Source organism: Engystomops pustulosus, chromosome 11, assembly GCF_040894005.1.
Source record: "Engystomops pustulosus chromosome 11, aEngPut4.maternal, whole genome shotgun sequence".
Lineage (NCBI taxonomy): Eukaryota > Metazoa > Chordata > Amphibia > Anura > Leptodactylidae > Engystomops > Engystomops pustulosus.
Genome location: NC_092421.1, coordinates 7,525,900 through 7,551,318, shown reverse-complemented (window position 1 = coordinate 7,551,318; position 25,419 = coordinate 7,525,900). Strand labels below are relative to the sequence as shown.

Genomic DNA, 25,419 nt, shown 5'->3' with positions numbered 1-25,419 from the left:
ATGAGTTTTTCCAGGTTTGTGATACTGATAACCTGTCTCCATGTCAGTAACAAAGCAATAGAGTTATAGTAACAAAGGCTGAAACTTCCACTGCTGCCATCGTCCAACCAATGGAAATCCTGCTCCAAGAGTGGCGGCTTGGCTTTGCTTGTTGTCCGGGGCCACGTGGCAGTAGAGAGGACTCCCCCGGGCATTTAATTGCATTGCCAATCGAATGATTGATGTACGAAACACTCCTTGATTCCTATACGCTTTGTCGGTGTAGCCCATACGCATTTCACACGATTGTTCGCTCATTGTCCAGGCCACAGGATTCCCAACACCAAATCTTCTTGCGCAAACATTAGGAAAATTCTGTAGGCATTTTCCCACGTAACGCTCACTGATTGTGTTCCCACCCATTGCCCAGACTTCATTCACCAGGAAGGCCTCCTCGGGGCTGAGGCTAGAGAACTGGAGATCACTACAGGACAAAACAAAAATGAAACGTGTGGATATTCGTGGACAATAACACATAAATGCATATTACTAGAACAGAAACCAGGAGCAGTTTTAAGTATCAGTGTGGAGTAAATACAAGAATATCTGAAAATTGGGAGTGGTAGGCAATAACCCAAAACCAGAGATCCTACCTTCATCACAGGTGGGGGGTGGGGGACTAGAATCATATTTTTAGGTAGAATTTTGCAGGAATTGGTCATTCTCTGGGGATCCCTAGCGGATAGATTCATTGGGGCTAATTTACTAAGGGTCAGTCGGACGCACTTTTGTTGGGTTTCCCGATGATTTCCAATTTGCTCCGAATTACCCAGGATTTTGGCGCATCGGCTCCGGCTTTCACATGACAGAAATTGGGGGGCGTGGCCGTCGGACAACCCAATGGATTCTGAGAAACCGCAGAATTTAAAAAACGTTTTGTGAAGCAAGATCAAGCACTTACATGCACTGGGAAGAAGCAGGTGAACTCCAGTGGACCTGAGCGGGGAAGCGACACATGCAGGATATTGGGTGCACGATCTTAGTGACTCCCCGCACAGCGCATTATACACGGACAATGCACTTACATGCACCAGGAAGAAGAAGGTAAACTCCGGGGACCTGAGCGGGGAGCGACACATGCAGGATATCGGGTGCAGGATCTTAGTGACTCCCCGCACAGCGCATTATACACGGACAATGCACTTACATGCACCAGGAAGAAGAAGGTGAACTCCGGGGACCTGAGCAGGGAAGCGACACATGCAGGATATCGGGCGCAGGATCTTAGTGACTCCCCGCACAGCGCATTATACACGGACAATGCACTTAAATGCACCAGGAAGAAGAAGGTGAACTCCGGGGACCTGAGCGGGGAGGTGACACATGCAGGATATCGAGTGCAGGATCTTAGTGACTCCCCGCACAGGGCAATATACACGGACAATGCACTTACATGCACCAGGAAGAAGAAGGTGAACTCCGGGGACCTGAGCGGGGAAGCGACACATGCAGGATATCGGCCGCAGGATCTTAGTGACTCCCCACACAGCACATTATACACGGACAATGCACTTACATGCACCAGGAAGAAGAAGGTGAACTCCAGGGACCTGAGCGGGGAAGCGACACATGCAGGACATCGGGCGCAGGATCTTAGTGACTCCCCGCACATCGCATTATACACGGGCAATGCACTTACATGCCCCAGCAAGAAGAAGGTGTACTCCGGGGACCTGAGCGGGGAAGCGACACATGCAGGATATCAGGCGCAGGATCTTAGTGACTCCCTGCACAGCGCATTATACACGGACAATGCACTTACATGCACCAGGAAGAAGAAGGTGAACTCCGGGGACCTGAGCGGGGAAGCGACACATGCAGGATATCGGGCACACGATCTTAGTGACTCCCCGCACAGCGCATTATACACGGACAATGCACTTACATGCCCCAGGAAGAAGAAGGTGAACTCCGGGGACCTGAGCGGGGAAGTGACACATGCAGGATATCGGGTGCAGGATCTTAGTGACTCCCCGCACAGCGCATTATACACGGACAATGCACTTACATGCACCAGGAAGAAGAAGGTGAACTCCGGGGACCTGAGCGGGGAAGCGACACATGCAGGATATCGGGCACACGATCTTAGTGACTCCCCGCACAGCGCATTATACATGGACAATGCACTTACATGCCCCAGGAAGAAGAAGGTGAACTCCGGGGACCTGAGCGGGGAAGTGACACATGCAGGATATTGGACACACAATCTTGTTGAATTGCAGTGGACTTTATCCTCGTCGGACAATGCACCTCGGGGATCACGCAGGGAGCAGGTAAGTAAATGTTCCCCAATGTATTAAAGGGGATTACCCCCCAAAAATTGTAATGTTTACACAATAAAGATTATGTTTAACCCCTTACTTTACAATGTTCCTCAGTGTTTTTGGTGTTTTAGCTCCTATCACTCAGTGATGGTCAGTGTAAAATTCCAGAGTGTGAGAGGGAACTCTCTGAGCAGACACATTGGGGCTCGTTTACTAAGGACCATTTTCTGTTGGTCTTTGCATGGTCTTTTAGGTGCAAACTCCTTGCACGGGTATACAAGAAGTGCCTGCGCCACATTTGTGATGCACACAACCCTGTTGAGGCGCAGCCATAATAGTCATCACATGACAAAGATTAGGAAAGCTCCGCTGCTCAGTCGGACCGTGCACCAGGTTCAACATGCAAAGTCTGTTGCACACCCCACGTTAAAGATGCACCACAAAAAAGTTGGTGAACTCTGTCAGGCCAATGCGGGGATGTGACAGGTTCATGATATCTGGCGCACCTTCTTAATGAATCGGACTCACGAGCATTGTACACAGGCAGAGCACTTTTAGTGCAGTTTCCCACATTCTTAGTAAATGTGCCCCATAATCACCCCGGTAGTGCTTTGAGATGCTGGGAGCTGACAATGTGCTTGGATTATCAGGGTACAAGGTTTATATACAGTTTCAATTAGCTTCTGAACATACATTAGTATCTTATACAGACAGATGAGACAGATCAGAGGTGAGATGATGAGATCCATGAGATGCATATTACACACAATGACACAGTCATCTCTGCTACATATCTGCTCTCACAATATCAGATCTGATGAGTCCCCACCCGTATAAAGAACTTATCTGCCTGTAGCAGTTTTCCTCTTGTTGCTGCTGTCAGTAAGTCAGTGAGTCAGGGGGGGAGGAAGCCTAGAAGAGCTCAGCTTTATAGCTGTCAGAAGAGATGGCCACCGACCTTAAAGTCAGAAGATTAACTGTCGGAAACCAGAGGCAACTGAAATTGTGCACACCAGGACTGATAGAGAGAGGATGGAATTATATCTGTAAAATGCTGGGTTTTTGTTAATAACAGTGAATCATAGAATGTATTATTTTGTTATCCTGAGTATATTTAAGAAACTTGTCTTCGTGGGAAAACCCCATTAAGTTCTGTTTTCTATTTTATCAAAGTGTTTAACATTGTATGTATTTGTTTAATTACTACTCTTTTTGTATACTAACCCCTTTTTGATTGTAAGCACTGCCCCTTTTGATATTAAAACTTCAATTTAATAAGTGCTTCTAACGATTCCATAACCCAGAAGAGACTTGACCTGAAGTGATTGATTTAACTGGTGAGTATTGTATTGTATTTGGGCATAATTTATGTAAGGTGACGCATCTGTCTTCACTCAGGTTCTGGAGAGAGGAGATCTGTCAGAGGGTGGTCCATTGTGACCCGATAGTCTTCCTTCCTGAACCTCAATCTTGACAACCAGGTCAATTAGGTCAAAAGACTATAGAAAGCAATAAAGTCTCCTTCCATGAAATCCTGCTGATCTTGTGAAGGGCTTGTGTTCATAAAGCAAAGCTACAAATGAGTTATACAGTAGATTTTTATTATCTCTAAGTGTGTTCACACATTGCATTCAAATATCTCTACTATTATTCCAGCATTGGAGTGATTTGGTGGTCATTACAACTATGATCATCCTGCTGTAGGTCACCTGAACAGGTCTAACCCCATATAATATAAAGTGCAAAAAAGCTAAAAGCAACAACATAGGATTCAAAACAGAAGCATATGGTATATAACACACGCTGCCCTGTCCATGTGGCTTTTACTCATTGAGGACTTTACATGGACTATCTATGGACCTTGCATGGACTATTTATGGACTTTACCTATGTTATATGTTTCTTTATATGAAAATTTGGATAATTTACAAATATTTTTTGCAAGATAACGCTTTTTGCCTGCATCATTGGATATTGAACAGAATTGTGCAGCTAGAGGAATTGGAAGAGCCTTCTCATCTGATGTACGTTCGCTCATGATAGGGTTCATGAGAGTTTTTCGGTATTGGGATATGTTTAAAAGGGGACACAAGTTGTGGATTAGATGCTCAGATCAGAGGCGTAACTAGGAGCTGATGGGCCCCAGTGCAAAGTCTGTGCCAGGCCCCCAACTATAATGTATGGTTTATAGTAATAGTCTTCTCATATGGGAAAGTGACACCATAAGGGCCCCCTAAACCTCCTGGGCCCGGGTGTGATCGCACCCTCTGCACCTACTTAAGTTACGCCCCTGGCTCAGATTATATCAGAGGTGGCCAGCGGCCAATACAACTCTATTTGGAGTTACGTGATGACCAAGGACTTGGCCTATTCCAAAATTTGTTAACAATTTACAGGATGCATTCAGCATTTTTCCGAGCCCCCATGTCCTCCATTCGCTGAAGCATACTCCAAGAATCAGCTGTGCAAGTATCGTACCTTGTATTGTTCCCTTTGAAGGGACGATATCTATTGTGTGTTGGGTGGCTCTGACCAATGGCAGAACAAAGGAGAATAAGGCTTGTTGGATTTCAAGATGTCTGATCTGTTCCCATTGACAAGACATGTGCCCACTAAATATATGTTTATAAGACAAAGTAGAAAGCTCTGTATAAAGACGACTTTAGGCTTTGAATCCCTTCTGACTATGACAATTCCACAGTAACCATCGGCCCCTTTGGTGGTATCCTGCCTTGGACAGCGCAGCTTGACTGGCTTTATTATCTGGGGCAGTATGACCATAGATTGGATACCCTCTCTTCTGGTGGGTTTCAGCAAACTTTTGTAGGATTGTAGAGGAAAGACCCAATTTCCGGTAGGCTGGTAAGGTGTATCCCATACGGATTTCTACAGAATGGTCAGTGACCCCCCAGGCAATAGGTCGATCGACTCCCTTTTTCCAAACGCTGATGGAAGGAAAGGTCCGGATGCAACGCTCAACAAAGCGAAGACTGTGCTCGTTCCTGCCAAGGATCCACTGATCGTTCACATAAGAAGCTTCGTGGGGTTGGAGTGACGTATATTGCAAGTCGGTTGAACTGTGTGAAAAAGGAGAAAGAGTCATTGATTGAGACTCGTCTTCAACAGACGCCATTCACACTTTGTTTAGTCCTCCACTCTCCTTCATATGCACCCAGTATGTCCTTCTTTTACATTCTTCATTCTTCTGTCATAAGAAAAATTGGCATCTTTGACCTTTTAGGCCTTTTTTTTTTTTAATCACCTTAAAATCTTAAATTTGGACAAGAAACTGGGGCAACTTTTGTTATACAATTTCTTGGTGCCCCCCTCAGGAACTGGCTTACAATTAATCTCTGTAGGAGTCTGTCTATTGGATGATGAGATCGATGAGATGGATATTACCCACAATGACACAGTCAGCCCTGCTACATCTCTGCTCTCAGACTATAAAACCTGATGTGCCTCCCTCCCCCTCCCCCCGCATAAAGAACTTATCTGCCTGTAGCAGTTCTCCTCTTGCTGCTGCTGTCTGCAGGAAGTCAGTGAGTATCAGTGCAAGCTCTGTCCTGGAATGAAGAGGGGAGGAACCGCTGAGGGAGCAGAAAAGAGCTCGGCTTCACAACCGTCAGACAAGATGGCCGCCGACCCTAAAGTCAGAAGATTAACTGTCGGAAACCAGAGGCAACTGAAATTGTGCACACCAGGACTGATAGAGAGAGGATGGAATTATCTCTGTAAGATCCTTTGCTATCAGACCATCTTAAATTTGTTCATCTTAATTTCCCCTTGTACAATTAAGTGTAATGTTCCGTGGGGGGGTTAAATTTAGCTCCGGTTAGTTTCCTGGTCGGCTGGTGGGGGTGCCCTTTAAGGCTAGAGTTCCCCTGATTTGACAAGTTATCCTTGCTAAGGGCAGGGGCGTAACTTGAGGGGGTGCGGAGGCTGAGGTTGCACCAGGGCCCAAGAGGTTTGGGGGGCTTATGGTGTCACTTTGCCATATGAGAAGACTGTTACTATAAACCACACATAGTACATATATATACCATACATTATAGTCGGGGGCCTGGCACAGACTTTGCACCAGGGCCCATCAGCTACTAGTTACAGCACTGGCTGAGGGTGTCCTTACCTCCCATCTACTGTTCAAATTAAGTGTTGACGCCTGCTGTACATCATACCTGCTATATATATATATTTATGTTATGTTGCAACATTTGTTATCGTTCCAGCAGAATCCCAGGTGGTGATTGGTTCTTTCTCTGAGCTCCTCTCTGGATGAGTTCTGTCTTTTTGCATTTTTTCCTTGTGATTTCTTCAGAGAGAAACCTCTCTGCAATGAGATTGCTACCCAAGCAGCAGAGAAAACCTGGCTCCTACTGCCAGCCTTCTGGCTACTTGTTCAAGGCTGAGTTACTCCTAAATTTCTACTCCAAAATGTAATCTCCGATCCACCGCCTTGCTTGTGTGCCTGCAGGAAGGACTGTTACCTGCTGCTTTGTGGACTGTGTCTGCCATTAAAGAAACAGAGTTTTGCCAAGTTTCCTGTTGTCAAGTGTGATAGCTGACCTGCTGCTAACATCACAGGCCTCCCTTCACCATCTGCATAGGTATCTGTTACAACACACCGAGAGTGTCCAGGGGATCTACATGGTGGCCTCCCCCTCTTCTGGAATCTCCCCACTGGTCCTGATGGGAGTGTATCACACCACCATGACACATTCCGGTGCAAGGCAGTGATTCAGCAAGCCCCTCGGTCCCTGGGAATCCGGCTGTCCTCGCACTGCTGTAAGGCCACAGTGGGGAAGCAATGCATAAGCACCAAGGTATTTAAGATACATCATATTCCGTCGCTTTACAAATCATAGAGGACATATACAAATAAAATATTACATTACTGAGAAAAAACTGTCAAATGGAACAATAGGAGTGAGGTCCCTGCTCACAAGAGCTTACAGTCTATGAGGATGAGAGGGGACACAAGAGCTTACAGTCTATGAGGATGAGGGGGTGACACAAGAGCTTACAGTCTATGAGGATGAGGGTGTGACACAAGAGCTTACAGTCTATGAGGATGAGGGGGTGACACAAGAGCTTACAGTCTATGAGGATGAGGGTGTGACACAAGAGCTTACAGTCTAAGAGGATGAGGGGATGACACAAGAGCTTACAGTCTATGAGGATGAGGGGTGACACAAGAGCTTACAGTCTATGAGGATGGGGGGGGGGGGGCAAGAGCTTACAGTATATGAGGATGAGGAGTGACACAAGAGCTTACAGTCTGAGGATGAGGGGGTGACACAAGAGCTTACAGTCTATGAGGATGAGGGGGTGAACAAAAGCTTACAGTCTATGAGGATGAGGAGGTGACACAAGAGCTTACAGTCTATGAGGATGAGGGGGTGACACAAGAGCCTACAGTCTATGAGGATGAGGGGGTGACACAAGAGCTTACAGTCTATGAGGATGAGGGGGTGACACAAGAGCCTACAGTCTATGAGGATGAGGGGGTGACACAAGAGCTTACAGTCTATGAGGAGGAGGGGGTGACACAAGAGCTTACAGTCTATGAGGATGAGGAGGTGACCCAAGAGCTTACAGTCTATGAGGATGAGGGGGTGACACAAGAGCTTACAGTCTATGAGGATGAGCAGGTGACACAAGAGCCTACAGTCTATGAGGATGAGGGAGGACACAAGAGCTTACAGTCTATGAGGATGAGGGGGTGACACAAGAGCTTACAGTCTATGAGGATGAGGGGGTGACACAAGAGCTTACAGTCTATGATGATGAGGGGGGACCCAAGAACTTACAGTCTATGATGATGAGGGGGGACACAAGAGCATACAGTCTATGAGGATGAGGGGGTGACACAAGAGCTTACAGTCTATGAGGATGAGGGGGTGACACAAGAGCTTACAGTCTATGAGGATGAGGGGTGACACAAGAGCTTACAGTCTATGAGGATGAGGGGTGACACAAGAGCTTACAGTCTATGAGGATGAGGGGGTGACACAAGAGCTTACAGTCTATGAGGATGAGGGGGAGACACAAGAGCTTACAGTCTATGAGGATGAGGGGGTGACACAAGAGCTTACAGTCTATGAGGATGAGGGGTGACACAAGAGCTTACAGTCTATGAGGATGAGGGGGAGACACAAGAGCTTACAGTCTATGAGGATGAGGGGGTGACACAAGAGCTTACAGTCTATGAGGATGAGGGGTGACACAAGAGCTTACAGTCTATGAGGATGAGGGGGAGACACAAGAGCTTACAGTCTATGAGGATGAGGGGGTGACACAAGAGCTTACAGTCTATGAGGATGAGGAGTGACAAGAGCTTACAGTCTATGAGGATGAGGGGGTGACACAAGAGCTTACAGTCTATGAGGATGAGGGGGAGACACAAGAGCTTACAGTCTATGAGGATGAGGGGAGACACAAGAGCTTACAGTCTATGAGGATGAGGGGGTGACACAGGAGCTTACAGTCTATGAGAATAAGGGGGTAACACAAGAGCTTACAGTCTATGAGCATGAGGGGGTGACACAAGAGCTTACAGTCTATGAGGATGAGGGGGTGACACAAGAGCTTACAGTCTATGAGCATGAGGGGGTGACACAAGAGCTTACAGTCTATGAGGATGAGGGGTGACACAAGAGCTTACAGTCTATGAGGATGAGGGGGAGACACAAGAGCTTACAGTCTATGAGGATGAGGGGGTGACACAAGAGCTTACAGTCTATGAGGATGAGGGGAGGACACAAGAGCTTACAGTCTATGAGGATGAGGGGGAGACACAAGAGCTTACAGTCTATGAGGATGAGGGGGTGACACAAGAGCTTACAGTCTATGAGGATGAGGGGGAGACACAAGAGCTTACAGTCTATGAGGATGAGGGGGTGACACAAGAGCTTACAGTCTATGAGGATGAGGGGGTGACACAAGAGCTTACAGTCTATGAGGATGAGGGGGTGACACAAGAGCTTACAGTCTATGAGGATGAGGGGGTGACACAAGAGCTTACAGTATATGAGGATGAGGGGGTGACACAAGAGCTTACAGTCTATGAGGATGAGGAGGGACACAAGAGCTTACAGTCTATGAGGATGAGGGGGACACAAGAGCTTACAGTCTATGAGGATGAGGGGAGGACACAAGAGCTTACAGTCTATGAGGATGAGGGGGAGACACAAGAGCTTACAGTCTATGAGGATGAGGGGGTGACACAAGAGCTTACAGTCTATGAGGATGAGGAGTGACAAGAGCTTACAGTCTATGAGGATGAGGGGGTGACACAAGAGCTTACAGTCTATGAGGATGAGCAGGTGACACAAGAGCCTACAGTCTATGAGGATGAGGGAGGACACAAGAGCTTACAGTCTATGAGGATGAGGGGGTGACACAAGAGCTTACAGTCTATGAGGATGAGGGGGTGACACAAGAGCTTACAGTCTATGATGATGAGGGGGGACCCAAGAACTTACAGTCTATGATGATGAGGGGGGACACAAGAGCATACAGTCTATGAGGATGAGGGGGTGACACAAGAGCTTACAGTCTATGAGGATGAGGGGGTGACACAAGAGCTTACAGTCTATGAGGATGAGGGGTGACACAAGAGCTTACAGTCTATGAGGATGAGGGGTGACACAAGAGCTTACAGTCTATGAGGATGAGGGGGTGACACAAGAGCTTACAGTCTATGAGGATGAGGGGGAGACACAAGAGCTTACAGTCTATGAGGATGAGGGGGTGACACAAGAGCTTACAGTCTATGAGGATGAGGGGTGACACAAGAGCTTACAGTCTATGAGGATGAGGGGGAGACACAAGAGCTTACAGTCTATGAGGATGAGGGGGTGACACAAGAGCTTACAGTCTATGAGGATGAGGGGTGACACAAGAGCTTACAGTCTATGAGGATGAGGGGGAGACACAAGAGCTTACAGTCTATGAGGATGAGGGGGTGACACAAGAGCTTACAGTCTATGAGGATGAGGAGTGACAAGAGCTTACAGTCTATGAGGATGAGGGGGTGACACAAGAGCTTACAGTCTATGAGGATGAGGGGGAGACACAAGAGCTTACAGTCTATGAGGATGAGGGGAGACACAAGAGCTTACAGTCTATGAGGATGAGGGGGTGACACAGGAGCTTACAGTCTATGAGAATAAGGGGGTAACACAAGAGCTTACAGTCTATGAGCATGAGGGGGTGACACAAGAGCTTACAGTCTATGAGGATGAGGGGGTGACACAAGAGCTTACAGTCTATGAGCATGAGGGGGTGACACAAGAGCTTACAGTCTATGAGGATGAGGGGTGACACAAGAGCTTACAGTCTATGAGGATGAGGGGGAGACACAAGAGCTTACAGTCTATGAGGATGAGGGGGTGACACAAGAGCTTACAGTCTATGAGGATGAGGGGAGGACACAAGAGCTTACAGTCTATGAGGATGAGGGGGAGACACAAGAGCTTACAGTCTATGAGGATGAGGGGGTGACACAAGAGCTTACAGTCTATGAGGATGAGGGGGAGACACAAGAGCTTACAGTCTATGAGGATGAGGGGGTGACACAAGAGCTTACAGTCTATGAGGATGAGGGGGTGACACAAGAGCTTACAGTCTATGAGGATGAGGGGGTGACACAAGAGCTTACAGTCTATGAGGATGAGGGGGTGACACAAGAGCTTACAGTATATGAGGATGAGGGGGTGACACAAGAGCTTACAGTCTATGAGGATGAGGAGGGACACAAGAGCTTACAGTCTATGAGGATGAGGGGGACACAAGAGCTTACAGTCTATGAGGATGAGGGGAGGACACAAGAGCTTACAGTCTATGAGGATGAGGGGGAGACACAAGAGCTTACAGTCTATGAGGATGAGGGGGTGACACAAGAGCTTACAGTCTATGAGGATGAGGGGGAGACACAAGAGCTTACAGTCTATGAGGATGAGGGGGTGACACAAGAGCTTACAGTCTATGAGGATGAGGGGGAACACAAGAGCTTACAGTCTATGAGGATGAGAGGGGGACACAAGAGATTACAGTCTATGAGGATGAGGGGAGGACACAAGAGCTTACAGTCTATGAGGATGAGGGGGAGACACAAGAGGTATAATGATCCAGCCATTTTTTATAAAAGAACAGAATAAAATAATTTAATACATAAAAATTCTGCAGCTTGAACCAGCCATCTTCCGCTTCTTATATACAAGGTCCAGAGTGAAAGTGACTGCAGAGAAGCCTGGAGCTCGGTATATATCTGGTGATTGCTGGATAACAGACAGGAGGAGGACATAGGATGGATTAGTAAAGGGAGAGGTGACGTTTCATGCAGTTAGCGAGTGTCATAGATCTGCCTAAAAAGATGGGTTTTAAGAGCATCATTTGAACCTTTGGGGACTGAGTATTAATCTGAGAATCCGGGGAAGTTCATTGCTGGAGACGCACATGAGAGTTTTGAATTAAGGTAGAGATTAATCTAATATCACTGGCAGGTTGAAGAGCACGGGAAGGGCGATGGACTGAGATGAGAGGTGGGAGGTGCAGCATTATGCAGAGCTTTGTGGATGAGGGTTATTGTTACAAACCTTTCGAAAATAACTTGTCATGTAATCTCTCTAAATGTTTTCAAAGAAAATCCAACATCAAAATCAACCACAAACCGCATCATGATGTGCCATAAATCTAGGCACCATGACTGTGACAATTCTCCCAACAAATATACTTCAAAGATCTGGACGGAGGTCATGGTCAGCCAATCATGGGATTTCCACTGCAGAGTCCTTTGGCCAAGTATACCAAAATGGCCAAAATTCAGCCAAAATGGCCAATTGTGTCTGTTAAGGTCAAACAATGTTTGAAATTTAACAAAAAATTATAATTTGCCTCAACCTTCCAGAGGGACTGGATGTCCGAGGTTCCATCCTGGCTTCCCAGACTTATGCCTTAGTGTGCTGTGACCTCAGGCACCCTCCATCAGCTGTTGTAGCCCTGTCGTGGGAAAAGAAATCTACCATCGGGAACGTTCTTTCTGAAGTAGTATAGGCAGGAGGGAGAAGAAAGATCCGGCAGGGTGTCATGGGAGAGGTAGGTTTAAATAGCCTTATGAGAAAATGGCCAGCGCTAATTAATGGTGCCCGAGGCCAGCCCGCGCCCTAGGGCACCGGAACATGCATGCACGGAGCGAGGCCTGGACTCAGGTGCGGGGACAGCTATGTGGCGCTGGTGCTACGCCTGCGGGGGGGCACGGGAGAGCCCACGACCCGCGATATGGGTGGCCTGACACCCGTGTCACTGCACTTCTAGTTTACCGATATTTACTGATACTCTTACCTAATAATTGTAATACTTAACAGATCAGCTGGAAGACGCTGAAAATCAAGGATGCCGTGACATCAGGGGGCTTGGGTGGAAGCTCTCATGCTTTACAATACCCTGCATCAAGTGTCCAGTTCCTTGTTTGAAGTTCCAGCCAACACACCCATAGAGCTATCCAGGGCTCACCGCACGCTCCAGGCGCGCCCTCCAGCCCAAGAACAGCCCAGTGATGTCATCTATAGCGTTCACTGCTATCAAAGTAAGGACGCCCCTATGTCCACAGTGCGTTCAGCCAGGGACATCAGATACCAAGGGGTTCATCTTGTTCATCTGTTTCACCTGATCCTACACAAACGGAGAGCCGTCAAGCCTCTTCTAGATGAACTGCAGCAATGGAACATTCCATAAACCATGGGATTCCCATTCCGCCTTCAGATACGGCAAGTGGAGCAAAGATTCATTGGGGGTCATTTACTAAGGGCCCGATTCGCGTTTTCCCGACGTGTTACCCGAATATTTCCGATTTGCGCCGATTTCCCCTGAATTGCCCCGGGATTTTGGGGGGCGTCGGGGGCGTGGCCGAGCGAAAACCCGACGTATTCGAAAAAAACCGCCGCATTTAAAAACCGAAAATGTGTCGCTTGGGAAGCGCTTACCTTCACCTGGTCCAGCTCGGTGTATTCCGGCGCGTTCAGATGATTTTCAGCGCATTTTCAGATGAACTTCATAAATCCCGTCCGGACCCGAATCCTGTTCAGAGAACGCGCCGCTGGATCGCGAATGGGCCGGGTAAGTAAATCTGCCCCATTGTGTGCCACCCCAGTGGTCTAGATACCTTTCTCCGAGCCCCACACGTCTTCATACACTGCTCTCAATTGGGGGTCTTGGTTGGGTCTCGGCTCTCGTATAGGCCTCTGTCTGGTATGTTTAACAAGTTCGACTTTGTTCCCGATCTCATCCTATTCCCCTTATTTCTCCTTTAATGCTGGATAAGGCCAGAGTTCCAGATTTTCTGTAATTTTCGGATGTGATGGGGTGGGTAGCAGTGTCTTCCACAGTTAGTTTACTACGCACTGGGAATTCTGTAGCCGGCTGGTATGTCTGTCCGCGGTATTGTTGTTGCTTCCCCCAATACTTGTGTTTGTCCTGTTTTTCTCCTTCTGTTGTATTTGTGCTCTTCTTTATTTTTCCCTCTCCCTCCCAGTCTAAGCTAAGTGCTGTTAGTGTATGGCATTTCTGTTCCCCTTCCCTTTAGCACTACCCCTTTCCATTTTACCTCCTTTCGTTGTGTTTTTTTCTCCTCACCCCTTCTTGCTGTCCATATTGCTTCTCGCTGACTGTTTCACCGCCGGCGCCCACCATCAGGACTCCGGTGTTCTCTTTATTATTTTTGTTAGCTGGTCTGATTGGGATACATAGTTATCAAATGCATTCTATAGGGCAGTAACGTGGATGCCTATATGACCTGAGCATTGTTATCACAGAGAGCCTTTGTGTCTAAATGCACATCAGATTACAAAGGTGTATATATTAGTGATATTATGCAAACATTCAACGCACACCCAATAGCATTATACTCCCATCCAGAGGGAGGACAGAATTGATATACAGGCAGTCCCCGGGTTACGTACAAGATAGGGTCCGGAGGTTTGTTCTTAAGTTGAATTTGTATGTAAGTCGAAACTGTATATTTTATAATTATAGATCCAGACAAAAAATTTTTTTGCCCCGGTGACAATTGGAGTTTAAAGATTTTTTGCAGTAATGGGACCAAGGATTATCAATAAATCTTCATTACAGACACCTTACAGCTGATCATTGCAGCCTGGGACTATAGTAACATCCAGAGAGGTCACCAGAGGTCACAGGGGTCTGTCTGTAACTATGGGTTGTCTGTAAGTCGGGTGTCCTTAAGTAGGGGACCGCCTGTACACTGAGAATTCAGTTTTGTGAGATAGAGAACATACATTGTTGGCTGTTTGGTGGAAATAGAGACACAATTTAACCGGTATCATAAAGTGTCCAGAGAGACTGAAGAAAATCCATAATTCCTGTCTCCCACATATTCCAAAGGATGTTATTGCAGGACTTGCCTGACACGTGGTGGCGAGATAAGGTAGTGGGAAGGTTTCAATTGCTCTACCCCTCCTTTGTTATATTCTTTGTCGGCAATGATAGAGGTCAGAAGTTTTCTGTAAGTCATCACAAGGTAGGTACACACTGTTGCTGGTATGTTGGTCCGTTCCTCCAGGCAGATCCTCTAGAGCAGTGATGTTTTGGGGCTGTTACTGTGCAACATGGACTTTTAACTCCCACCAAAGGTTTTCTATGGGGTGAGATCTGGAGACTCCAGGACCATGAAATGCTTCTTCGTTGCCCTGGTGGTGCTCGGGATCATTGTCATGCTGAAAGACCCAGCTACATTCATTTTCATCTTCAATGCTCTTGTTGAAAGAGGTTTCCACTCAAAATCTCGCGATACGTGGCCCCTTTCCTTCTCTCCAGCACATGGATCAGTCGTCCTGGTGCCTTTGCAGAGAATCAGCCCCTCGTCATGACGCTGCCCACTCCGGATCTGGTGATCTCTGGATGAAGCTCAGCAGTCACTATCCTCCCAATACAACAAGTTGTGTTTCTACCAAACATTTCTAATTTGGTCTCATCTGACCCTATGACCTTCTCCCAATTCTCTTCTGAAACATCCAGATGCTCCCTAGCAAATTTCAGATGGGCCGGATATGTCCTGGGTTATACCGGGGGATGCGTCTGGCACTGCACAATCTGAGTCCCTGCTGGTGTAGTGTGTTACTGACCAGTGTTACGTTGGTCCCAGCTTTCTGCAGGTCACTCACTAGCTTCCTGTGTGGTTCTGGAATTTTCGCTCACCTTTCTTGTGATCATTACACTCCCCACGGGGTGAGATGTTACCTGGAGTCCCTGAGGCAGGGAGATCATCAGGGTCTTGTATGTCTTCCATTCTCTAATACAAGCTGCTCCCTATTGCAGATTGAGTCTCCCCAGTCTGGTGCGGGACACTATTTAGTTTCTGGTGTCCTGCGCCCGCTCTTTGGTCTTCACCGTGGTGGGATTTGGAGTTTGTGATTGTTTGAGGTCGTGTCTTTTATACTGAAAAAGTTGAAACAGGATCCATTGCTGCAGGTAATGAGTGGAGGACAGAGAAGAAGTTACATGTCTGTGAGAGCCAGAAATCTGTTTTGTTAGTAGGTGACCAAATACCGTATATACTTGAGTATAAGCAGACCCAAGTATAAGCCGAGGCCCCTTATTTTACCACAAAAACACGGGAAAACCAATTGACTCGAGTATAAGCCGAGGGTGGGAAATGCATTGGTCACAGCCTCCCCGGTATATAGCCTGCAAGACCCTGCCCCATAGTATATAGCCAGCACCTTCCCCCCAGTATATAGCCAGCAGCTGCCCCAGTATATAGCCATCCCCCTTCCCCAGTATATAGCCAGCCCCCTGTCCCAGTATATAGCCAGCAGCAGGGGAAGCCAGAAAGGTGAGTTTTGATATATTTTTCTTTACTCGAGTATAAGCCGAGTTTGGGTTTTCAGCACATTTTTTTGTGCTGAAAAACTAGGTTTATATTCGAGTATATATGCTACTTATTTTCCACCATGATTCTCAAATAAATTCTCAGAATTTCTTATCACATTTTGTCTCTTTTATAGCTGAGGGTTCCACCCAGTCCCCGGGTTACATCCAAGACAGGTTCTGTAGGTTTGTTCTTAAGTTGAATTTGTATGCAAGTCGGAACTGTATACTTTATCATTGTAACCCCCAGCCAAATTTTTTTTGGTCTTGGTGACAATTGGATTTAAAAAATGTTGGGTTGTCATAAGAACCAGGATTAACAATAAATCTTCATTACAGACACCTGTGATAACTGTTACAGCTGATTATTGTAGCCTAAGGCTAAAGTACAATAAATTACCAACATCCAGAGGTCCGATTGTAACTAGGGGTCGTATGTAAGTCAGGTGTTCTTAAGTAGGGGACTGCCTGTACAGGCCTCTCATCTTTTTAAGTGTACAATCGGTGGCTGCCTTAATATTCTCCCCCCCCCCCCCCGCCGTATAGAGAGGTGTGTGACTTTCATAATCAAGCCCAATCAGTTTAAACACAACTGGACTCCACTGAAGGAGTAGAACCATCTCAAGGAGGATCAGAAGGAAATGGACAGCATGCGAGTTACATATTCATCTCACAGCAAAAGGGGCTGAATACTTATGAACATGGGATATTTCATTTTTTCTTGTTTTATAAATTAACAAAAGTATCTACATTTCAGTTTTTTCTGGCGGCAGAGAAAAAACTTTTTTTTGATCTTGCCAATTGGCTGCTATGAATAAAAGAGTGAAAATTTTAAAGGGTCCTGAATACTTTCTGTACCCACTGTATGACCCTTTTCTTAAACAACAGGACACTGGTGGTTAGCCAGTTACCTTCAGGGAGATAGCGGCATAGCCACTGAGTATTGTTCCCGCTTCCACCTTCTCAACAGGGGGGGGGGGGGTCCTACTTATTTGGAACAGTTTGGTTGTGTTCAGATGGGTGGAAGAGTGGACAACGATTGTCTAGATGAGCTTTTAAATATGAGATTATTAAATAACTTGACATTAAATTATGACAAGTGTCTCGTCAAAGTCTACACTGAGTAAATTGTCAGTCCCATCACATGTATAGAACAATATAACAGATCTCCACCATCATTACTTATCTCCATCACATGTTCAGTAGCTCCAACCCTGATACGCAGGTGTTATATTGTGCACTATTGCTGCCTCTACCTTATTTTGCTCATCTTCTCCAGGTCTTCATCGTTTATCCCATCCCTCATGTATAATAGATTACTTGTGGTTTGCATTTGGCTGCCATGTTTGGAGCTGACCTCTTGCAGGACACCCGTCAGAGCTGGTTGGCACCCTGCAAGTAGTAATGGTGCACATTGTACAATGTCATTATCACCCGTCCACTGGATAGACAGTATCTGCTTGATTTGTGGAGGCCCAAAAACTGGACCCTTTACCCACTGCCCCCCCATGAGATCATGGCTTAGTGATGTCACTAAGAGCCAAGGAATCTGATCCAACAATCCCCAGCAATCAGCCGTCCTTATGGTGAGTCTGCTGCTCACTCCATGGATGTCCCGGCACCACCTTAATTATGAGTAGCCCAGAATGTGACACCCCCCATGATCACAGCAAGTCCAAGGTCCTCAATCCTATAATGACATCTTCCCTGCAGCATAGTCACCTTGTATCTGTAGCTGCTGTTTCCAGTTCACAGTCTGGGGGTCCTGGAGGAAGTGGCGGAGCCCCTGTGGGTCTTTACTAAAGAGGAAATAGGTGTTGGTGTAAGGATCTTCGGGGTCCTTCATGTCCTAGGAGGGAAGCAGACGGGTGCACGTCAGGTACAGTGTATTCAGAGAGGCGGATGGCACTATATGGGGAGTATTTATGAATATTATATATGAAACACAGTAACCAATAAGATTGTTGTTTATATAGAATTATTATATAACGATCAGTCATATCATTAATGTGTAACTGAATCATTAAAGCTAATGCTATTTCATTGCAGTGTCAGGCTTCTGGTGTAGTGAACCCCCTGGACCACCGCGGACAATAACACAAGACGACACCTGGGACCGGAGTCTAAGTGGTATCCGGTTTTCACCAGAGCGCGCTGCAAAGCAGGTTGGACTTGCTGTGGTGTGGTGCCACCAGGTTGTTCCACAGGTGCAACTTGTCCACGGTGGCAGCCAAGGCCGTGGTACAAAGTCAGCAGGCAAGTTCAAGGTCAGGGACAGGCTGGAGGTCAAGACAGGTGGCAGAGGTTCAGGGTCAGATACGGAGCAGAAGGTCAGGGCTGGAGCGAAAACAGGAACTGGTCCGGGGTCGTAGCGGGGAATCCAATCACAGGCACAAGGCACAAGACAACGCTTTATCTCCATAGCCGGTAAGTCTTTGCTGCATATTGCTAGCACCGATCACGGGTGTTTTCTTGCTGATCGCCGCCGGCAATGCTGCTGGTGGTGCATGGGCACCATCTTGCTGCGGATCGTCGCTCCCGTGACGTCATCGGGGAGCGTCGATCCGTCGCCATCACAGCCTTGGGTCTTAAGAAGTACTGTAGTATATGATAGGATCGATCAGACAACCTAGGGTTAAAGTACCCTAGGGAGTCTGAAAAACAGTAAAAATAAAAAGTTTTTTTAAAAAAAATTATAATAAAAAAAACAGTAAAAATCATAAACACATTAGGTTTCGCCACGTCCAAAAATGCCCGATCAAAATTTAATAACGGTTTTTCACTGTGTTTAATCCTGTAACGGAAAATAGCGCCCAAAGTCGAAAATGGCACTTTTTGGCCATTTTGGAAAACATAAAAAATAATCAATAAAATCAATCAAAAGATCGCACAGTCCTAAAAATTATAGCAATGAAAACACAATCAAAAGTTGAAAACAATGACACCACCCACAGCTCCGTACACCAAAGTGTGAAAAAGTTATTAACTCACTTCCAATGGGGGGCGACAGATAACAGATGTAAAGTCCGGCCACTGGTCCACTAAGACCTGAAGTCCAAAGGGATTTTTATCAATGACATGATGTAAAGCACCGCACACCTGCAAGAGACAAAATACTTTCTATTATATTTTCACAAGAATGCAGAAGCGGCAGGGAGCACGGAGCGGCGGGGAGGAAGCACGGAGCGGCGGGGAGGGAGCACGGAGCGGCGGGGAGGAAGCACGGAGCGGCGGGGAGGGAGCACGGAGCGGCGGGGAGGGAGCACGGAGCGGCGGGGAGGGAGCACGGAGCGGCAGGGAGGGAGCACGGAGCGGCAGGGAGGGAGCACCGAGCGGCAGGGAGGGAGCACCGAGCGGCAGGGAGCACCGAGCGGCAGGGAATGGCAGGGAGAGAGCACCGAGCGGCAGGGAGGGGAGGGTAAAGTGTACGTGGTTTAACAGTTTTCCTGGAAAACCCATGAAAGAGAGTGAGAACAGCAAAAAATCTATTATCTACAATCAGCATTTTAATAATTTAAGGAAGTGCAACATCCCCCACCGGGGCCTAGCCTTTTTCTCGGGGCCTGGAGTCAGCCGGGGCCCGCAGTACCTGAGTGGCTGGCGGTTGCGGCCTAAGCACGCTATTGTCACGGTGCTTGGTACGGGGGAACCGGAGGGCTGTCCTACAGCCTGGCAGGTCTCTAGCAGGGTGGTGTTGGCAAGAAATGATGAGGGAGAGGCTGCTATAGCGGATCTCCCTGGGGCAACCCTTTGGTGTCTAGAGTATGGGTCTCTGTGTAGTGGACAGGGTGCCTGTGATGATGGCAGCCGTATTAGCAGGGACCAGACGGAGGCCGAGGTTGAACAAAAACAACTTACAGTTCTTTATTGGAACCAACAGGAACCACAGCAACGTGCCTTTAACAGAATGGTGGAGTGCTGAGATGCAGTTGGAGGGAGCCACAGGATGTAGATCATCAGCCTGGATGTAGAGGGCAGGTTGGGAGGTAGCTGTGTCCTAATAGGAAGCTTCAGCTTTATCCTGGATTGCTTCAGGTATCACCCTTAAAGGTAGGATGAAACCCCTTTCCTCACTAACTCTTAGCTATTAGCTCCACTCTTCAGGCAGGGGCTAGGCTCACCTGCTCTTGGTCTGGTGTGCTAGCTGCACTGACTCCTCTGAGTCTCTAATCTGAGAGAGTGAACTCTCTCCTCACACTGCACTCTCATCTGAGAGAGAACTTCACTTCTTCTTCTGGAAGTTTCCTGACAGGGTCTTGTTACTCCCCTGGTCAGGTGGTGGCTACTCCTCCAATTACATCTCAGCTTACATCTCAGCTCACAGAGACAAAGTATAACACCTGTGATTGGCTGACACATATGACATCAGACAAAACAGTTAACTCCTGCCTTGCCAGGCAGGATCTACTACTGCAGTGTTCCCCTGTATCCTATAAGGACTATGTAGTGTGATGTAGTGACATGCTGTGGGACGTATTCGCAACCACTCCTCCACCTTGCATCGGCGAGGGTGTTGCAGAAGCATATGGCAGAGCAGGAGGAGCTGTGTAGATTGTACATATTATCCTATCTGCAGGCAGCATGTTATAGAGCAGGAGGAGCTGTGTAGATTGTACATAGTGTCCTATCGGCAGGCAGCATGTTATAGAGCAGGAGGAGCTGTGTAGATTGTACATATTATCCTATCTGCAGGCAGCATGTTATAGAGCAGGAGGAGCTGAGCAGATTGTACATAGTGTCCTATCTGCAGGCAGCATGTTATAGAGCAGAAGGAGCTGAGCAGATTGTACATAGTGTCCTAGCTGCAGGCAGCATGTGGTAGAGCAGGAGGAGCTGTGTAGATTGTACATTTTATCCTATCTGCAGGCAACATGTTATAGAGCAGGAGGAGCTGTGTAGATTGTACATTTTATCCTATCTGCAGGTAGCATGTTATAGAGCAGGAGGAGCTGAGCAGACTGTACATAGTGTCCTAGCTGCAGGCAGCATGTGGTAGAGCAGGAGGAGCTGAGCAGATTGTACATAGTGTCCTATCTGCAGGCAGCATGTTATAGAGCAGGAGGAGCTGTGTAGATTGTACATATTATCCTATCTGCAGGCAGCATGTTATAGAGCAGGAGGAGCTGTGTAGATTGTACATTTTATCCTATCCGCAGGCAGCATGTTATAGAGCAGGAGGATCTGAGAAGAAGTATAAGGAGTGGACCCAGGGTTACTCCGTTATAGACCTGCCTCACTAATCCTTGTTATCGGCCGGGCCCCCATCACATGTGTGATAGTCCTGGCACAGCTGGATCCTAGTTGTCTGTGCTCCTTACCTTCAGAGACTCTGGAAAGCTGTGTGTCAGGAGGCGGCGGAGAGCGCTGAGCTTGGAAGCACAAGTCAGGACCAACATCCTGGGGATAGGGAAGAAAATGGAGCGACAGCTCAGGACACACATGTATTAAACATCTCGCTGCATTATATAAATATAACAGGGACCAGAACAACACCGGAACCGGTACCAGGAGAACTGGATCTTATTTCACAATCCACTGACAGTCCTAAGCTGAACTTAATATAACCAAATGGCACAAACATCAGGACACTATAGAGGACAGATCATATAGGATGATATATACAGGACATTATAGAGGACAGATCATATAGGATGATATACGCAGGACATTATAAAGCACAGATCATATAGGATGATATATAGAGGACATATATAGAATGATATACACAGGACATTATAGAGCACAGATCATATTGGATGATACAGGACATTATAGAGCACAGATCATATTGGATGATACAGGACATTATAGAGCACAGATCATATAGGATGATACATACAGGACACTATAGAGGACATATATAGAATGATATACACAGGACATTATAGAGGACAGATCATATAGAATGATATACGCAGGACATTATAAAGCACAGATCATATAGGATGATACAGGACATTATAGAGCACAGATCATATAGGATGATATGTACAGGACATTATAGAGGACATATATAGAATGATATACACAGGACATTATAGAGGACAGATCATATAGGATGATACATACAGGACAATATAGAGGACAGATCATATAGGATGATACATACAGGACAATATAGAGGACAGATCATATAGGATGATATATACAGGACAATATAGAGCACATATATAGAATGATATACACAGGACATTATAGAGCACAGATCATATAGGATGGTACATACAGGACAATATAGAGGACAGATCATATAGGATGATACATACAGGACAATATAGAGGACAGATCATATAGGATGATACATACAGGACAATATAGAGGACAGATCATATAGGATGATACATACAGGACATTATAGAGCACATATCATATAGGATGATACATACAGGACATTATAAAGGACAGATCATATAGGATGATACATACAGGACATTATAGAGCACATATCATATAGGATGATACATACAGGACATTATAAAGGACAGATCATATAGGATGATACATACAGGACATTATAGAGGACATATATAGAATGATATACACAGGACATTATAGAGCACAGATCATATAGGATGATACATACAGGACATTATAGAGGACAGATCATATAGGACGATACATACAGGACATTATAGAGGACAGATCATATAGGATAATACATACAGGACATTATAGAGCACATATATAGAATGATATACACAGGACATTATAGAGCACAGATCATATAGGATGATACATACAGGACATTATAGAGGACAGATCATATAGGATGATACATACAGGACATTATAGAGGACAGATCATATAGGATAATACATACAGGACATTATAGAGCACATATATAGAATGATATACACAGGACATTATAGAGCACAGATCATATAGGATGATACATACAGGACATTATAGAGGACAGATCATATAGGATGATACATACAGGACATTATAGAGGACAGATCATATAGGATAATACATACAGGACATTATAGAGCACATATATAGAATGATATACACAGGACATTATAGAGCACAGATCATATAGCACAGTGGTGGCGAACCTATGGCACGTGTGCCAGAGGTGGCACTCTAAGCCCTTTCTTTGGGCACTCAGGCAATCGCTCTAAGACAGAGTTCACCAAACAGGATCAAATCCACCAAAACTTCCTGCAGTCCCAGGTACCTTAAGAGATGCTGCTTTCAGCATTTTTTAAAGAAACACTTGATATTCAACTGCAGAAAAAGTGAGAAGATGTTCACAGAAGTGCATTATCTTTGGAAGTCATCCTGCTGGACCCTCCATTCTTCCTGTTCAGAAACCCTAAAGAGAAGCCCCAATGATGTCTGAATTTGCCCCCCTTCTTTCAACTGTATTGGTGGCCTCAGGGGGCTCATATGATTGAAAGCTGTGACAGAGCATGGAGCAATAAGTTGCTGCTTAAAATGCCATGTTGGCACTTCATGGTAAATAAGTGGATTTTGGTTGAATTTTGGGCACTTGGTCTCTAAAAGGTTCGCCATCACTGATATAGGATGATACATACAGGACATTATAGAGGACAGATCATATAGGATGATGATACATACAGGACAGCTTATATAGGATGATGATACATACAGGACAGATCATATAGGATGATGATACATACAGGACAGATCATATAGGATGAGGATACATACAGGACATTATAGAGGACAGATCATATAGGATGATGATACATACAGGACATTATAGAGGACAGATCATATAGGATGATACATACAGGACATTATAGAGCACAGATCATATAGGATGATGATACATACAGGACAGATCATATAGGATGATGATACATACAGGACATTATAGAGGACAGATCATATAGGATGATACATACAGGACATTATAGAGCACAGATCATATAGGATGATGATACATACAGGACAGATCATATAGGATGAGGATACATACAATACATTATAGAGGACAGATCATATAGGATGATGATACATACAGGACATTATAGAGGACAGATCATATAGGATGATGATACATACAGGACAGATCATATAGGATGAGGATACATACAATACATTATAGAGGACAGATCATATAGGATGATGATACATACAGGACATTATAGAGGACAGATCATATAGGATGATACATACAGGACAGATCATATAGGTTGAGGATACATACAGGACATTATAGAGGACAGATCATATAGGACAGTGGTGGCGAACCTATGGCACGGGTGCCAGAGGTGGCACTCAGAGCCCTCTCTATGGGCACCCTCGCCGTCACCCCAGCACAGACTTCACCAGAGAGGACTCTTGCAGAAAGGCCTCTTGCAGTCCCAGGCAGCCCAGGACCCTAGAAGGAAGCTACAATTATAACCAAAGCTTTTTCTCCATCTTTCTACTGTATTGGTGTCCTCAGGTGCCTATACAATCTAAACATGTGACACAGCAAGAAGTTGTTTAAATTATCGCATCGGCACTTTGCAAAAAATATGTGGGTTTTGGATGTAGTTTGGGCACTCGGCTTCAAAAAGGTTTGCCATCAATGATATAGGATGATAAATACAGGACAGATCATATAGGATGATATATACAGGATATTAGAGCACAGACATAAAGAATGATATATATACAGGACATTATAGAGGACAGATCATATAGGATGATACATACTGGACATTATAGAGGACAGATCATATAGGATGATACATACAGGACAATATAGAGGACAGATCATATAGGATGATACATACTGGACATTATAGAGGACAGATCATATAGGATGATACATACTGGACATTATAGAGAACAGATCATATAGGATGATACATACAGGACATTATAGAGGACAGATCATATAGGATGATACATACAGGACATTATAGAGGACAGATCATATAGGATGATATATACAGGACATTATAGAGGACAGATCATATAGGATGATATATACTGGACATTATAGAGGACAGATCATATAGGATGATACATACTGGACATTATAGAGCACAGATCATATAGAATGATATATACAGGACATTATAAAGCACATATCATATAGGATGATACATACTGGACATTATAGAGGACAGATCATATAGGATGATATGTACAGGACACTATATAGCACTTATCATATAGCAGACAGGTTATACAGGATAGAGCATATACACAATGATAACATCACCTTCTTCAGGTCCGCTGTGATGTAGCAGTGTGGATTGTGCGC

The 25,419-nt window shown here is 45.7% G+C and overlaps 1 protein-coding gene across 3 annotated transcripts; it reads right to left on the bottom strand.

Annotated features, from left to right (window-relative positions):
* LOC140105638 (glycine N-acyltransferase-like) lies at positions 1–25,419 on the bottom strand. Of its 3 annotated transcripts, none has more exons than XM_072129646.1 (6): positions 25,378–25,419; positions 21,509–21,587; positions 19,182–19,289; positions 17,913–18,039; positions 17,447–17,582; positions 1–463 (listed from the first exon to the last, which is right to left on the bottom strand). In XM_072129646.1, the coding sequence occupies exons 2-6, from the start codon at positions 21,584–21,586 to the stop codon at positions 64–66; spliced, it is 849 nt and encodes a 282-aa protein (XP_071985747.1). In that variant the 5' UTR covers position 21,587; positions 25,378–25,419; the 3' UTR covers positions 1–63. The 3 variants fall into 3 exon arrangements, with proteins under 3 accessions (XP_071985747.1, XP_071985745.1, XP_071985746.1); XM_072129644.1 differs by lacking the exon at positions 1–463 and adding an exon at positions 4,214–5,380; XM_072129645.1 differs by lacking the exons at positions 1–463; positions 25,378–25,419 and adding an exon at positions 4,214–5,380 and having other exon boundaries at positions 21,509–21,617.

What these genes read in the sequence shown, in the direction of transcription:
- LOC140105638 (XM_072129644.1), bottom strand. Translation starts at nt 21,586, where the DNA reads ATGTTGGTCCTGACTTGTGCTTCCAAGCTCAGCGCTCTCCGCCGCCTC. An exon ending in TCTGTCGCCCCCCATTGGAA is followed by an intron (nt 18,040 to 19,181) that starts GTGAGTTAATAA and finishes CTTCCCTCCTAG; the next exon opens with GACATGAAGGACCCCGAAGA. An exon ending in ACAGCAGCTACAGATACAAG is followed by an intron (nt 17,583 to 17,912) that starts GTGACTATGCTG and finishes TACTACTTGCAG; the next exon opens with GGTGCCAACCAGCTCTGACG.